Source organism: Furipterus horrens, unplaced genomic scaffold (assembly GCF_987537825.1).
Source record: "Furipterus horrens unplaced genomic scaffold, mFurHor1.1.pri manual_scaffold_5, whole genome shotgun sequence".
NCBI classification, from domain to species: domain Eukaryota; kingdom Metazoa; phylum Chordata; class Mammalia; order Chiroptera; family Furipteridae; genus Furipterus; species Furipterus horrens.
Window position 1 is genome coordinate 39,654,822 of NW_028327175.1, and position 17,333 is coordinate 39,672,154.

Consider the following 17,333-nt stretch of genomic DNA (forward strand, 5'->3'; position numbering starts at 1 on the left):
TCAATATGTTTCTTATTCTTTACTATATCCCTGGATTGGGCCAGATTCAAATACTTCCTCCAGATGTAGGGAACTCTCAAGTGTACTGATCTAAGAGCTATTGAATAATTTCCATTGCAATTATAACTACAGATTATGAAGAAAGATAGGATTTATAAAACGAAGAAAATTAATAATTCCTTTTAATGTGCAAAAAAAATAGTCAAGTAATAATAAAGGCCTTCCCTTTTGAAATTTCTGGATAAATCAACCTTTATTTCTGTCTTATCTATTCTATGTGTCTTTCAGACCTGGTCTAAAAGCCTAATGCTATTCCTTTTCTCTGACTAATATTATCTTAGAAGGTAAGAATTAACTTATATCTGTCATTTGGTCCACAAAGTCAACACAGATTATTAAAGCAGTCATTTAATTTTAAAAGTAGTAGTTAGAGCCTCAATGAATTACTTAGATATAATATGAAAGTATAATAAAGTTGCTTTGACTTTAATCAGGTTATTATTAGAGACTTTATTTTAGAGTTCAGTTTCAAGTATCTTGAAATAACAAAAATGATCATGCCTATTTTTGAGGGAAGGATGAAGGAACTAAACTATTTTTTGCCGAAAAGGAAAAAGAAAAAAATCCTGAAAGGTGACCTGATATGACTCTTCCAGGACGTAAGGATTACTGTAACGAGGACAGCAGCCACATTGTAGCCATGCAGCAGATCCAGTGCTGGCAGTTTTGAAAAAGCCAGAGGTGCTGCGGCTGCATTTGTTGCCAAACTGGAAGCCAGACGCCCTCTCCTTCTGCCAGACTACCAGAACAGAGACATCATCTGAGTCCTTCCAGCTTCCACAGAACAGAGACAGGACAGAATGAACCAGAATGAGGGAGCTGGACTGCATCCTGGTCTGATGTGGAAACCTCCATGCTGCAAAGGCCGTCTTGTTCCCCGGCTCCCTGGGGTTAAAAAACACTCTCCCAACCTAATTCCCTCCCCATTTCTGTCCAAGTTTTAAAAAGTCTTAACTACACCATGATATCAAAAAGCCAGTTTTTATTTTAACTCATCTATCTTACTTTAAGTCTGGCAACACATGTTATTTATTTCCCATATTCACTACGGACGTGGAATTAAATTGCTCCAGGGAGATATTTAAAATACACATAAAAAACAATGTACTGACTGCAAAGTTTGTTGGTTGCTAGAAGAGGTTATTGAGAGGAATTAGAGAATCTTTTTCCAGAACCACCCTTGAGGAAAAAATACAGGCCAGGACCTGAGCTGGCCTCCCTAGTGGGAGACTGAAGGTCCCTTACCACCCTCCAAAGCATCAAAATTTCAGTAATTAGGTTAAAAACTCAAGAGTGTAAATGCTTCAGTCCCCAAAGTCAGCTAATGGTGCTACTTTGTAGCCTTTTACTTATTCAACAGATCATTTTATTAACATATTCTACAGGCCTACATACTTTAAATCCAGAGTTCCTTTTCAGTATTGAACTGAGATCAACAATCCTGCATTCCTATTAAGGACTCTTGGAAAGATTTTCTAGACTCTTCTTATTTGCAAAAAGAAAAAAACAGTAAATTTCCATTCATTTCCATTTTGGACCACATTCTTTCTCCTCTGATGCCTTCTTGCTATAATTACGTCTTTTTATTAAAGCAACATCTCTCTTTGCTTATCCACTGGTTCAAACATGCCCTTAAAAGGCAAGCACACACATACCAGAATGTACCATTCTGTAACCACTGTCCTACCTGTGCTTACTCTCCAACTTGTGGTGCCCACCTGTGTCTTCCATTTCTTACCTTTGTTGTTCAGTCACAATTTAGGGTTTATTCCTTCCACTCTTCAACTGTATTAACTTTCCACAATGACTTCTGGATGCCAAAATGTATTTTCCTAAGTTCTTTTCCTCCTTCGTACCTCGGTGACAATGTACATCTCAGTCCCTGACAGTGACTGCTTTTTGCTCTGTGACACTGCATTCAGTGGATTCTCCTTCTGTCTTTCTGGCTGTCCCTTCTCCATCCCTCTGCTGATCCTTTGTCTTCTCTCATCTCTTTAGCTATTGACATGTCTCAGGACCTAATTCACCCCTCCGCTATTTTTCCTTCCTGTACTTAATTCTTCCTAGAGACACACCCAATCTCAAGGCTCAAGTGACCCCTTTTTGCTTCTGCCTTCCAAGTTTACATCTCCAGCCCTAATCTGTTATTTAGTCTAATATTTTCAATTGCCCGATTCTATTAGTGAAATCTCCATTTCATAATTTCTCAGAGTAGGAAATTCAAATGCACTTTTTACCCTTTTTGTTTCCCATGCCTATGCTGCCTAGTTTTCCTAACAGTAAGCAATTTGAAAGCCCACTCTTTCAGAGATGAGCCACACCCACTCAGGACTACTCACAGAAACAGGATTTCTGGGATCATAGAATGTGAGCATATGGAAAGGATCATTACCAGTCTCTAGAGTATCAACCTACAGAGATTCATTGCTGAGACTGAATCATCGGAAGTCTCAGAGGTAAGAACATAGCATGAATACAGAAAGTCAAGTTGGCACAAATTTAAAAGTTCAATAATATCCAATTGGCCAGTATGTGGAGAAACAGGTACTTTTGTAAGTATCCACCATGCATGTAATTTTATATAATCACTTCGGATAGAAATTTTAGAGTGTCTCTTACAAATGTAAATGCATGTACTCTAGGACCCAGCATGGTTAAAAATTTCATTGTAGAATGGTTAATAATATTAAAATATGGGAAATAATATAGCTGTCTCAAGTAGAGAATGCTTTAGTAAACTGTCATATGTCGATTATTCTAAAATACTATGTAGAAGTACAAGATTGAGGTAGATGTATGCTAATACAGAAGTTTCTCCAAAGACATAGTGGTGTCTATAAAGAAAAAAGGCTTATTGCAGAATGACACATATATCATTTCTATAAATAAATTCACATACATAAACAACACTGAAACACTGTATGTCTTTACAGGACTAAGTAAATACACAATTGTGCAATAAATAGAAGCTCTAAATAGAAAACTGATAAGGATTATTTCAGGGGAGGTAGAAGGGGACTGAGGCTGAGATGGTGGTCAAAGAGGACTTTCTCTTTATCTCCAATGTAGTTTTTTTTAGAATAAGAAAAATCTATGTTTGTATTAATTGTGTTATTATTAGAAAGACAGAGAGGAGAGAGGAGGGGTGAGAAACGGGAAGAGAGGAAGAAAAGAAGAGAGATTAAGAAATTGAGAGAGAGCGAGAGAGAGAGAGCACGAACCAGACAGAAAGACACAGGAGGAACCAGAGAACAAAGCAAAGGTAAAAAATGTAATGGCCTGAAATGAGCCAGGGCACAGGTGGGTCAAACGGCAGTTAAGAAATTGGTTCTGCAGACACAGCCTGTCTGCAGTGGCAGTGTTCCTCCAACACATTTTGCAGCATACTTGGCAGACCCAAAAGTGTCCTTAAAGAAACCAGGTTGTATTGGAGAGAGTGGCCACTGCAGACAGGGTTGGTGGGACCAGCAGAAGGAAATAGAGCCGGCAAAGCAGTGGCTGGTTAGTGTCTGGCTCTGGTGTGGTGCAGATTAGGTTTAGGTTGAAGCCATGGTTAGCTAGAAAGAGGTCTAGGCAATGGGCAGGAGACTCAGTATAAGCCATAGACAAGAAAGGCTGGGGTATGGCCAATGAGTACATGTCCCCTGCACATAGAAGGCAGAAACTACTCTATAGAGCCAGTGTTAGATTCAAATTTCAGGGATATTAGTCAATGAGTTTTGGTATCTCCATGGAAGACTGAAATACCTGTTGCTTTTTACCTTGCTTTTACAGTGGATACTTTAGGTTGTTTTCTAGTCAGTCCTGTTATGAGGTAATGCTTTGACCTTAATACTCTCTTAAATTTCTTCCTCATTCTTACTGGCACAGTCAGGTTCTTCCTCCACTTGGATTATTACAATAGCCTAAGAAATGGCTTCACTATCTCTTCATTCCAATGAGTGCTACATATCACTGCCAAATTAATTTTCTTAAAACATCACTTGCCTCTTATTAATTCACTTAAGAAATGGCAGTGGTCCTCTTTTGCCCACAGCTTATCACAACCCAGCATCAGGTTTAAACTCCTCTGTTTTACTCTAAAAGTGCTAGGCAATGTGAGCCATGCCATTTTTAGCTAATGTTAACCCCCAGTCCATTCATAACTTACATCACTGATTCCTCAAACACTGGCACTCAGCCTCCGAGTCCATTCCTTCAGAAGTATAGAACGCCAGTGGTAGATGTCAGATTGGTCCTTTGGTGTATGTATCAGATTCTGAATGTGGCCTCAAATCATGTACATTACTGTCATCCAAAGAAAAATCATTCGGCTTTCTCTGTTTCTCACCTAATATCCACTTCCTCCGTCCATGACCTCACTCACACCACTGTTCCACCCCTCAATTCAGGTCAGGTCCCTTATGTACTCCACTCTTGTGCCTTTGCTCCCACTATTAGCCAACTCCACAAAAGCTCTTCCCACTCCTCCATCTATCCAGATTCTTCGTATACCTATCTCAGATTGCATTTCTATCATGTAGGTTTTTCTAATGACTTCACCCTACTAAGGTTGATCCTGTCACTAAATTCCTCCAGTATGTATATACATCAGAAAATAATACTAATATATATTTCATTGTTCTCCATGATATAATGTGTGCATGCATTCATCTTCCCAGTGTAAGCACCTTAGAAGGAAAAATAGCACATCTTTAATTTTGTAGTATTCTTTCAAGTGTTTAACACAGTGCCTTGTTATAGTGAGCACTGAGTGAGTACTAGGTGATGAGTTGATCTGATGTATCCTGTACTTGTGCACAATTATTACTTACATATTATATAAATCAGGGCTTTATTGGTGGCAAATGGTAGTAACCCAAACCAAAATGATTTAATTTAAAGGGGATTTGATGGATGATTGGATAAAGAAGTTGTGATACGTATATACAATGGAATATTAGTCACACATAAAAAAGATGAAATCTTACCATTTTTGATAACATGAATGAACCTAGATGATATTATGCTAAGTGAAAACAGTCATAGAAAGACAAATGTCATACAATTTCACTTATATGTAGAATCTAAAAAACAAAATAAATGAACAAGCAAAACAGAAACAGACTCATAGATATGGAGGAAAAAATGGCTGGTTGCCAGATAGGAGGGGGGTTGGGGGACTAGGTGAAAAATGTGAAGGGATTAAGAGGTGCAATTTGATGGTTATAAATGTAGCTATAAGGATGTGAAGCACAGCATAGGGAATATTGTCAATAGTATTATAATAACTATATAGGATGCCAGTAGGGCACTAGACTTACAGGGGGATCACTTTGTAAGTTACATAAATGTCTAATCACTACGCTGTACACCTGAAACTAATATAAAATAATATTAAATGTCAGCTTTCATTGATTAAAAAAAAAAAAGAAATAAAATAAAAGAGATTTGATTCACCTAACTTGAATTGTAGATGTAATTTGACTTAAGGAGAAGCTGGGTGTACATGTTTCAATAATATCATTAAAAATCAATCTCTCCTTCTTCTGGCCAAGATGGAGGCCTAGACAGACATGCTAGGCCTCCCTCCACAACTAAGAAGAAATACAACTACCTCAAAACTAGAGACAACCAGAAGTTCCAGAAAATCGAGTGGCATGGATGTCCAACAAACATGGGGCGGAACCAGGGCAGAGAGGATGCGGTGTGGTGGCAGTGGCGGTGGCAGTGGCAGTGGCGGTGGCAGCAGGCTGGCAGAAAGTGCAATCACACATTTTAAAAAGTGGGGAGGGACACCTCAGGAGCATTCCCAGCTCCTGACCAGCTCACCATCCCAGCACCAGGGAAAATCAAGTCTCATTACTTCTGACTGTGCAAACCAGTGGGGGTTGGGGCAGAGGAAGAAACTGCTGGTATCTCAGCAGAGTCCACTTGTTGAAAGGGTCCCCATGGTCCTAGAATGTCCGTAAAACTAACCACTCTGGGAATGACGGCCAAGACAACAGTTACAGAGGCACTAGTCCCATACCACACAAAAGTGGAAGAAGTGCCTGGAAAAGGGGCAAGTGTTGAGCAAGCAGCGTTGTTCCCTCTCTGACCCCTCCCCCACATACAGCACCACAACATGATGAAATGGGTCACCTTGTACTGATAAATACCTAATGCTCTGCCCTTTAAACGTAACAGGAGCAAGAGCTCTACCTGAGACACAGAGGCAAACAAACACAGGAGCCTATCAAGATGAGGAAACAGAGAAGTATAGCCCAAAAGGGGGAACAGATCAAGGTTCCAGTGGGAGAACTAAGCGACGAGGAGCTAGCCAACCCAACAGATGAATAATTCAAAACACTGGTGATAAAGATACTCACAGGCTTGACAGATATGCTTAGTATGGCAAATGCATAAGGGAAGAAGTGAAGGCTATGCTAAGTGAAATGAAGGAAAATTCACACAAAGCCAATGGTGAAGGGAAGGAAACTGGGGTTCAAATCAATGATTTGGAATATAAAGAAGAAATAAACAGTCAACCAGTACAGAATGAGGAAACAAGAATTGAAAAAAAATGAGGAGAGGCTTAGGAACCTCTGGGACAACTCTAAATGTGCCAACATCTGAACCATAGGGGTGCCAGAAGGAGAAGAGGAAGAGCAAGAAATTGAATGCTTAGGTGAAAAAATAATGAAGAAAAACTTCCCTAATTTGGCGAAGGAAGTAGACATACAAATCCAGAAAGCACAGAGAGTCCCAAACAGGCCAGACCCAAAGAGGACCACACCAAGACACATCATCATTAAAATGCCAAAGGTTCAAGATAAAGAGAGAATCTTAAAAGCAGCAAGAGAAAAGCAGAGAGTTACCTACAAAGGGGTACCTATAAGACTATCAGTTGATTTCTCAAAAGAAACTTTGCAGGCAAGAAGGGACTGGCAAACAGTATTCAATGTGATGAAAAGCAAGGACCTACAACCAAGAATACTCTATCCAGAAAAGCAATCATTTAGAATGAAAGGGAAGATGAAGTGCTTCCCAGACAGGGTAAAGCTAAAAGAGTTCATTATCACCAAGCCATTATTATATGAAATGTTAAAAGGACTTATTTAAGAAAAAGAAGATCAAAACTATGAACAGTTAAATGACAACAAACTCACAACTATCAACAACTGAATCTTAAAAATAAAAACAAAATCCAACTAAGCAAACCAGAATAGAAACAGAATCATCGGTATGGGGATCATCTGGAAGGTTAACAGCTGGGAGGGGAAGAGGGAGAAATGGGAAAATGGTGCAGGGATTAAGAAGCACAGTTGGTTGGTACAAAATAGACAGGGGGAAGTTAAGAATAATATAGGAAAAGGGGAAGCCAAAGAACTTATATGCACAACCCATGGACATGAACTAAGGGGAGGGGGATTGCTGGAGGGAAGGGGGATACTGGTCGAAGGGGAGCAAAAGGGAAAAAATTGAGACTACTGTAACAACATAATATAATATACTTTAAAAAAAGAAAAAAAAAAGAATCAATCTCTCTACAGTTGCATCAAAACAACAAAATACCTAGAAATAAATTTAACCAAGGAGGTGAAAGATCTGTACACTGAAAACTATAAGACACTGATGAAAGAAATTGAAAAAACAGAAATAAATTAAAGATATTTTGTGTTCATGTGTTGGAAGGACATTATTAAAATATCCATACTACCCAAAGCAGTATAAAGATTTGGTGCAATCCCTATCAAACACCAATGGCACCTTCTACAAAAATAGAACAAACAATCCTATAATTTGCATGGCATCACAAAAGATCATGAATACTCAGAACAATCTTAAGAAGAACAAAGCCAGAGGCATCATGCTTTCCAATTTCAAACTATATTATAATGCTATATTAATCAAGACATTAAGATATTATCATAAAAACAGAAATATAGATTAATGAAACAGAATAGAGAACCCAGAAATAAGCCCACACATATAAGGTCAATTAATTTCTGAAAAAGCAGCCAAGAACATACAGTGAAGAAAGGACAGTCTCTTCAATAAATGGTGTGGGAAAACTGAACAGCTACATGCAAAAGAATGAAACTGGACTACTATCTTAAACCATACACAAAAAATGAACTCAAAATGGATTAAAGCCCTGACTGGGTGGCTCAGTTGGTTGGAGCATCGACCTGTACACCAAGAGGTTGCGGGTTTGTTTCCCAGTCACAGCAGATACCTATGTTATGTGTTTGGTCCCTAGTCAGGACATATACAAGAGGCAACCGATCAATCTCTGACTCTCTCTCTCTCTCTCTCTCTCTCTCTCTCTCTCTCTCTCTCTCTCAAATCAATAATAATATTCTTGGATAAGGCTTTTTTAAAAATGGATTAAAGACTTGAATGTAAGACCTGGAACCATAAACTCCTAGAAAGAAACATAGGAGGTAAGCTCTTTGACATTGGTCTTGATGACGATTTTTAAAATCTGGCAACAAAGCAAAAATAAACAAGTGGGATGATAAACTAAAAAGGTCTTATACAGCAAAGGAAACCACCAACAAAATGAAAAGGCAACCTATGGAATAGGAGAAAATAATTACAAGTCCTATATCTGATAAGGGGTTAAAATCCAAAATATATAACAAACTCATACAACTCAATAGCAAAAACAAACAAACAAACAATTCAGTTAAACACTGGCAGAGAATCCGAATAGACATTTTCACGAAGAAGATATACAGATGGCCAACATATATACGAAAAAGTGCTCAACCTCATTAATTATCAGAGAAATGAAAGCAAAAACCATAGTAAGATGTCACCTTACACCTGTTACAATGGCTATTATCAAAAAGACAAGCAATAACAAGTACTGGTGAGAATGTGGAGAAAGGGATCTCTTGTGCAGTGTTGGTGGGATTGTAAATTGGTGCAGCCACTATGGAAAACAATACGGAGATTTCTCAAAAATTAAAAATAGAACTACCATATCTAGCAATTCAACTTCTAGGTATTTACTTGAAGAAAATGAAAATATATATGTATCCCCATGTTGATTACTGCATTATTTACAATAGCCAAGTTATTGCAGCAAGTTAAATGTCCATTGACAAATAAAAGGATAAGAAAAAAAAAACTATGGTTAAATTATGCTTAATGTCAATAAAAATAAAATGTAAAAAAGAATCAATCTTTCTTAATCTCTCGAAATTCGGATTTTGTCTGCGTTGGCTCTTGGGCAGTCCGTTGACTATGCATAGCAAAGGCAGCCACCAAAAACTCCAGGCTTTCATTCTAGCACCCTAGAAAACCAATGGAAACTCTTCATATTAGGCTGAAATACAGCATTCTCTCACTTATCGCAGGTATTATATTCTAGACCCACCCCCCCGTGACAGGTGAAAATCCATGAAGTAGGAACCTTACATTTATTTTAGTATTTATATATATTTTAAGGCTTTATAAACCCTTCCCACACACTTATATACCGTTCCCAGTCCCTTGTTAACCTTATAGGGGAAAATCTGCTATAAATAATTAAATATAATATTTTTTTTAATCCCACGATACAGTGAGGCCGTGATAAGTGAACTGTGATATAGAGAAGGACTACTGTATACCGAATTGCATTTACAAAGGTCAAAGATTGTTGAATAATGGCAATTTCATATGTTTTAGCCCAATAGTTCCAGGAAAAAATGTCCCAAGGCCTAATGTTTATTGGTTCAGCTTAAATTTTATACCCATTATTAAACCAATCAGTGTGGCAACTATAATGTAATAATTTTATTGCCCTGGTCTGAGTCATATGTCCACCCATGAGCCATGTGGCAACAAGGGAGAGAAGACTGATTTCTCAAAGGAAATTTAAAGTGCTATCATCAGAAAAGGGAGAATAAAAACAAAAGAGACAAAACACCAGAGGCCACAGTGCATATAATAGACACCAAATGTAAGGTAATGAAGCCTAAACTTCAGGGAACCTCACTTGCCTAACCTCCTTCTGAAACCATAGATCTAATCTTGTTTTTAATATTTTGGATTCTTTTTCTTAAAGAAGGGCCCAAATTATATAAACTTCAGGACCAACAAAACCTGAAACTGTGCCTAACAAAAACACTCAAAAATACTTGCAAAATTAATAAATGTTTCCGATATATTGTACCTCTGATTGTTTTTAGTGGAAATAAACCAGTTATTAGATAGATTATTCACTAAATTCTTCACAATACCTTAATCTCTATTGACACTAACAGAAAATAACTTAACATTCCCTACAGCTCTCCCAATGTCTCAGAACTCAGCATCTTAATGTATTTTTCTTTGCCTCTATCACAGACTCTCACAGGTTTAGGTCCTTTTTCATTTTTACCCCTCTTTGAACTTTGTTCCCAGAAGATACCTGCCTCCCAGCATCTCCTTTCATGAGAGGCCAGTCCAGTTTGAGGTGAGCATCTCTGGGCCCCACCAGGCTTCTTACAGCATGAATTTGAAGAAACTTACCAAGTTGCTCACATTCAAAACTAGTGTTCATTTTCTTAGAATTCCAAGTCAAAATGAATTCTCTAAAATTGCCATAAAGAAATCACGAACCATATTTGTAGATCTCATCTTGGAATGAATCTAGGATGTGACTCAGGTCAAAGCCATATATGTATGTGGGACCCATTATTGGGGTTGTGCAAAAATTGGGTCTGGATAAACAGAAAACATGTCCTTGTTGGGATTTCCAACTGCATCTATCCTTCTATTTGGCAGTCAGACAGCCCCAGGAATGTACACGCATGCTGTTTTGAATGTGAGGGAAGGTGAGGGAACTAAGCTTGCCTGCTGCTATTCTGATTACAGCATTTGTCCCTGGGAGAGACAGCTCTGGGATGGATGCTATTTTTCTCCATTCTCAGGAAAGTGCCTTGGGCTGCATATCAGGGAAGGCCAGGGGGCACCTACAGATGACAGTTTCTGCTTAATGCCCCGGGAGGTTTCCGAATCTGTAGTCATTCAGATGCGGCACAGAGTTTGACCCATCCATCTCCTCCTTCCGCCTCCTTCATGAAATATGTCATAGAAACAGCGCAGTGCAATTTGTGTTGTGGGGTTCCCCCCCTCCTTTTAATTTGTTGAAATTGTCTCTAGGCAGAAGAAGCAGGGGGTGGGGCAAGTAGAAACCAGATGGTTGTAGCTGGAGTAGAAACCTACTACTAAGGTGATTTGAGATGCTCAAATCTGGTGGCAGTCACTATTTCCCTGCAGGGAAAGGGGCTGAAATAAGAGTGTTGGCAAAGGATGTCCAAAGCCTGACCTTCAGAGTTCTGTTTTCTCTGTCCTATGTCCACACACATGTGGCATGCAGCTCCTTTCCTTTAACTCTTCAAAGTACCTCCAACCTTGGGCTAAGCAGACTTTCAGTGTTGGGATAGGGGGTAGATAGTGGTAACAAATGGGGTTTATGTTACAGCACTTAAACAATTTGCAAATGATTTTTATTCCTCCTTCCTTAAAGCCCCTTCCTCAGCATCCCAATCGCTCACTAAATCCCAGCAAATCCCACCAGAGCATCTAATGTGTTCCTCACACACTCCTCTCTAATCACAGGAAGTAGAAAGAAAATTGAGACCAAGGAAAAGAGGAACAGAGAACTGACTAAGAGTTAGTTAACCTCTTTTATCTTCCTATATTTGGGGAGATTTGGCCACCTGAAGAGCCCTTTATCCTGGTCTCTGGGCCATCGGAACGCCTGGAGAACAGCAGCACACCAAGGTCTTGGGTTGGTGCTGACACCTCTCTCCGCCACTCTTTGTTAGGAAAAGCTGACTCTCAATCTTTTGTGAAGTAACACTCAAATACATCTGAGTACCCATCATACGTCTGCTTATTAGGTTTTTTTCCCTCCCCAACCAAACACAAGGTATCTTTTTCGACACTACTTCTCCAACTCTATTTTTTTCTTTTTTCTTTTCTTTTATTGTTCAATTACAGTTTCCCAATTTTCCCCCCATTGCTCTGTCCTGTCCTGACCACCCCCTGCTCCTATAGTCAATCCCCACCCTGTTGTTCACGTCCCTGGGTCCTTTATACTTGTTCCTTGACTAGACCCTTCCCCTTCTTTCCCCCATTATCCAACACCACATAGGCATCTACAATTCAATTAAATTCAATCTGGACACTAACTGCAGAGTTAGTGTCTCCAGACTCCACAGGTTTAAGGGCTCAGTCCCGCAAGACTGCGTACACTTCACAGACCAATCACAAGTATCAAGTCCCCAGGTTACCCACACTTCTATTTGACTTGGCTATAAATTCAAGGGTTCCAATGTAATTCCCCCCTCAGATTTGATAATTCGCTAGAATGACTAAAAGAACTTGGGAAAGCACTTTCTTTACCTGTTATAATGGGTACAACTAGATGTATAGGGCAAGATACGGGAAGGGGGACACACATTTTCATGCTCTGTCTGGGCAAGCCTCAGTCCCAGAAACTCCATGTCTTCAACCCAAAAGCTCCCCAAACCCCATTGATTAGGGATTTTATGAAGACTTCATTTTAGTTTTTCATGATTAAATCAATCTCCAGCCTTTCTCTCACCTAAGAAGGTTGGGGGGGGGGGTGGCTTTCTGATGACAAGAGGCTTACCATCCTTATCACTCATGAAAGCCCAAGGGTTTTAGGAGCACTGTGTCAAGGACTGGGACAAAGACTATGTATCTCTTTTATTATATCATACCATCCCATTATTTTTATCTGACTTGTAAAAAAAAAAATTCTAATGTCTCCTTAAGGTGCTCACCTTCTTGGCTATATTTGGCTCTCCCTATACTTATGTATACTCTCCATACCCCCCTATGAAATTGACCAGGAACCTCTATTAGTTCTTCATTAGACTTTTTATCACATAATTAGTTTCCCTATGGCAGACCTCAGAGCACTGGAATTAAATGCTCACTTCTCTTCCTCCCTGAAGAAACTTAGGCTGAAAGTGGTAAGGATGGACTTGAATGGTCCAGGAACTCAAGTCCACCCTCTTTCATCTAGGCATCCTTTCCACTTTAGGGGGTCAGCTCCCTAGGCCTCTGGGTTACTGGTGTACCACAAAGGAGAAGCCAGGAAGGCCTGTTGGCTCTTACTTGTTCATGTCTCTATTGGGGAACTCTCAGCAGAGGGTCTTGAACTTTTGGAATGCAAGATCAGAACTTTACTAATTAAAAAGGGATGAGATGAAGACTAATTTCACTGATGGCCTCAGTGCATTCTGCCCCACTGGCTTCCTGTCCCCCTCCTCAATGACAAAAAGCAAAAACAGCACCACAGTAAAAGTCAAGGAAACAGAGGTTTCCTCTTAGATTATCAAGACATCTTCCTTTTGAAGTAAAAACCTCGCTGCCTCCTAGGTTTAGGCTTTGCTAGTCTGTGACCCCAGGCAGGCTCACATAGTGAGGCCTCAAGCCAACACTGGTTGATTTGAAATCCCTGTTTAGATCCCAGCATGTGACAATGTGCTCCACTCTGGTGACACTTTTCGTTTCTAATAATAGAGCAGATGAAGTAATATTGCCATTGATGTTCCCGGGGATTTGATTGGATAAGTACATAAACTGTGGAGGGGAAAAGGGTTATATGGATGGATCACATTAGTATTTCGGTCCTATCAATGTGCAGGGCCGCGAATAACGTCAGTCGACCGATTCCCTGAGTCCGCCAGTCCCACCACAGATTCATTTGGGATCCTCAAACAGATGAGCCCATAGAGACGGGGATCGAGGCAGCCGATTAGAGCCAATTGCCTGCTTCGGGGACTGCCAGCCCTTCCAAGCCAGGCAACGGGGGAGGGAGGGGAAAGACGAACCCAGCTCCTCTGCGGGAAGACACTGAAGCTTGAGCTACACTCGCACCCCTCCCCCGCCCCCCACCTAGCAGCGCAAGCTTTGAAAGCTGCTCCCGCATCTGAATGGAAACTCCGAACCGCCGGGAGGCGCGTTCCTTCTCGCCCAGCCCTGCAATCTATGCCGAGGGGAAGGTGGTGCGAGCACCCGCCAGCGCCCAGCTTCTGGGACAGGGTCGGCAATGCTGCTGAGCAGAACTTGACCGAGCCTCTTCCTCGCTGCTAGTTGAAGCGATGCTGCACGGCACAGCCAGCGCTTCCCCGGCTCTCCTTCAAGCTGAAGGCTATCCACCCGCGCAGCCAGCCCCGACTCTGTGAGTGCCGCGCCTCTGGTCCTCGCTCCGACTGCCGGCAGCGGCGCGCAGGGCAACTACTGGGCCGCCCGCGCCGGGGCGCACTGCACCAGTGGCTTCGGCTTGGTGGATGTGTATGCATGAGTTCTGCACCGAATGGGCGCAAAAAGCGCCCCAGCCGGTCCACCCGCTCCTCGATCTTTCAGCTCAGCAAGCCCCAGCTGCAGAGCGGGGAGTGGGAACGCAGGGGCAGTGGCTCCGAGAGCGCCCACAAAACCCAACGAGCCCTGGACGACTGCAAGATGGTAGGTGAAAACTGCGCCTTTTTTTTTTTTTTTTTTTTTTTTTTGTGAGGGAGAGGAGGTGGGGGAATCGTGTATGTTAATCATTTGCTTGAGCGCCAGCCACTCCCCCATCCTTAGCGCTTCCATGCCGATCACGTGCATATGAACTATTTTTAAATTTGCAGTCTTCTAGATTCGGGGTGACACCCTGGTGGTGGTGGTAATGGCCCCTCAAAGAAGTGCCACGGGCAAGAGTCTTGGGCTTGTGTCTCTAACCCCCCTGAGAATGGTGGATACTGAAGATAACGTGAACTGGCTTGCTCACCAGGGAGGGAAAGGACAGGGAAGTGGGGGTGCTGCTTTGTGGGGAGACTGTTGCAAACAAACCCAAATAGAGCGTGCGGGGCGATGCGGAGGGGAGGAAGGTTCCATTTCAGAGGCTGTGGCAGGTCTTCCCATCAGGCTCTGGAGTCTGAGCAGTTCAGTGGCACCGCAGAAGGTGAATACTTTGCCTATTACAACCTGCCTTTGGCCTTTATCCCCACGCAACTCCAAATTCATATCCTAGCTGTAACAGACCGGAGAGTTCTATGGGAGAGTTCCCACCATCGCTCTCTGGTCACCTGGGAGTGGCAATGGTAATGCTCCAAATATGTTTTCTTGCTCTTCAGAAACGGAGTTTGAATGGGTAGGGGCGAGCAGGTCTTGAAACAGAGCTTCCATGACCGGACTTACCGATAGGAGGGAGAAAAAATAACACTTTCCTAGGACAGAATTTACCATTTTTGTGCCTTAATCTTTAAATAACGTGTAGGCTTTTCAAGCTGAAGATTAGGGGGAGAGGGGAGGAGGCTGAAGTGTCAGAGAAGCCCCTGTTTATGTACCCCAAAATAGAAAATTTTCTTATAAGTGTTTCTTAAAGAAACTCACTTCTTTTCCAGCTTGTCCAAGAGTTCAACACGCAAGTGGCCCTGTTCCGAGAGTTGGTCATTTCTATTGGGGACGTGTCTGTCAGCTGCCCCTCACTCCGGACAGAAATGCACAAGACAAGGACCAAAGGCTGTGAAATGGCCCGTCAGGCACACCAAAAACTAGCTGCCATCTCAGGGTAGGAGACTCTTGGCATTAGCCGGCAATTCCCATGCAGCAGGCATGCATACTGACATACTTACGGTGGCGGAGGCCTCAGAGATGAAGGCTGCAAATTGGGGGTTTTAACCAGTCACCCTGAGATCAGGATTCTCTAAACAAACTAGGGGCCAAATCATTATCAAAGTTAGTATAATCATCATGCCTTAAGATTATTCTGTCATCTGCTGCTAAACATCTGCACAAAAGGCCTGTGCAGTAGAGGGAAAATCTTTGGTAAATCCCTGATTTACTAAACTATTTATACCATGAGGTAAATTCCTGTGGCACCATTTAAAATAAAATCCCTAAAATGAAGTCTTGGACCTAATTTACTCTCTTTGCTATAATAGCAAAAAGGAAGTTATTCTTGGTTTTTTGTTGTTGTTATGTGTGCTTTTGGTGGGGGGGCGATACACGTAACTGACATATAACATAATATTTAATGCCAGTATTATGCATAGTGACTGTTACTGGAATGCAGAGATTAAGAAGCTACATGTTGTCTCTCTTAATAACTAGTTTACATTTGAAAGCAAGCATTTTCTATGATGAAAATAGATGTGCTTTACTAATCTCCTTGAAGTGAGAGAGAAATAAAATGTTACAAACTGATTTTATTCAGTAGCAATATTGAGAAGTCTTATCCTTTGCCATTTTAATTGTTATACTGTACTTAGCAGGAAGTGAATCTGGAAGTGAATCGAGGTCAAGGGAAATTGTTTCAGGAACTGGGGGAAGAAATGTAGCTATAATACATACCAGACAAGAATGGAGGAAAAACTATCAGAAATACAAAGTGGGATAGTGGTGGTTTAAATAGTGATTACAGAAACAATGATTCAGAAGGAAAAACAGGTTTAGAACAGATTGTTTTATGCTAGGGGCTAAGGAGTAAACTTTGTGTCCAAGAGTGTCCGATTGGTGTTATACCTAGTATTCCCTTAAGCTGGCACTCAAATTGAGGATATGCTCTAATCAGAGGACTGCCAAAATGAATAAGGTGTTTGATTTATTCTACTTTGCTACATACGTGAAATTCAGGTTCCTCTAAAAGTTTAGGAAATAAATATCCTAAAACAAATGGCTAAGAGTTAAGTTTTGAGAATTTGAGGTGGATTTTATTTGCTCACAGGTTTGTAGCCCTTTGCTCCCTGCTCACATGTTACCTGAGGGTTGATGTTATCATGGGCAGTTTTATAAGAATTAGTGGGAAAATGTATTGTATTTAGAGCCTTGCAAAGGTAAGGCTAATTCTATAAAGTACTCTAGGGTAGAATTTGAAGTGGTTTCCACCTTAAAATAATAATTAAATACAGTTTAACCTTTCTAAAAAATGACAGCAATATAACTGGAGGAAATCCCTTTAGCTCCTCACCATCTGGGCTCCATTAATGAAGGATGTAATTCCCTTAGCGGAATTCCATTTCTGATTCTGCTAGTTATATGGGCTTTCATTTCAGACTTGATGTGAAGGCTGGTAGGGAGGCTGTCTGTAGGATTCAATTTAAAAATTGAAGCAGATTGGGTAAGTAAAGCTAAAGTTTGGAGTATGTATAGAAAGCTTGGGTTTTTTGAGAGCCCATTATTTGTGGCACAGTCCAGCTAAATCACAGAAAAACCTTCTGAGGTAGGAATTATTATCCTTATCCTACACATTGGTCTGAGAGAGGTTAAGGAACTCAGTTAAGCTCACATACCTCAGAAGTGGCACAACTTTGCTT

General features: G+C 40.9%; 1 protein-coding gene across 2 annotated transcripts in view; it reads left to right on the forward strand.

The window, feature by feature from the left end:
• Positions 1–13,745: 13,745 nt before the first annotated feature.
• The window catches only part of RGS7BP (regulator of G protein signaling 7 binding protein), a 79,100-nt gene continuing 75,512 nt past the window's right edge, over positions 13,746–17,333 (forward strand). For both annotated transcript variants that reach the window (XM_090278939.1, XM_090278940.1), the window contains exons 1-2: positions 13,746–14,502; positions 15,423–15,589. In XM_090278939.1, coding sequence (XP_090135065.1) covers positions 14,338–14,502; positions 15,423–15,589 — 332 coding nt within the window. In that variant the 5' untranslated portion in view covers positions 13,746–14,337. The remainder of the gene's footprint in view (positions 14,503–15,422; positions 15,590–17,333) is intronic.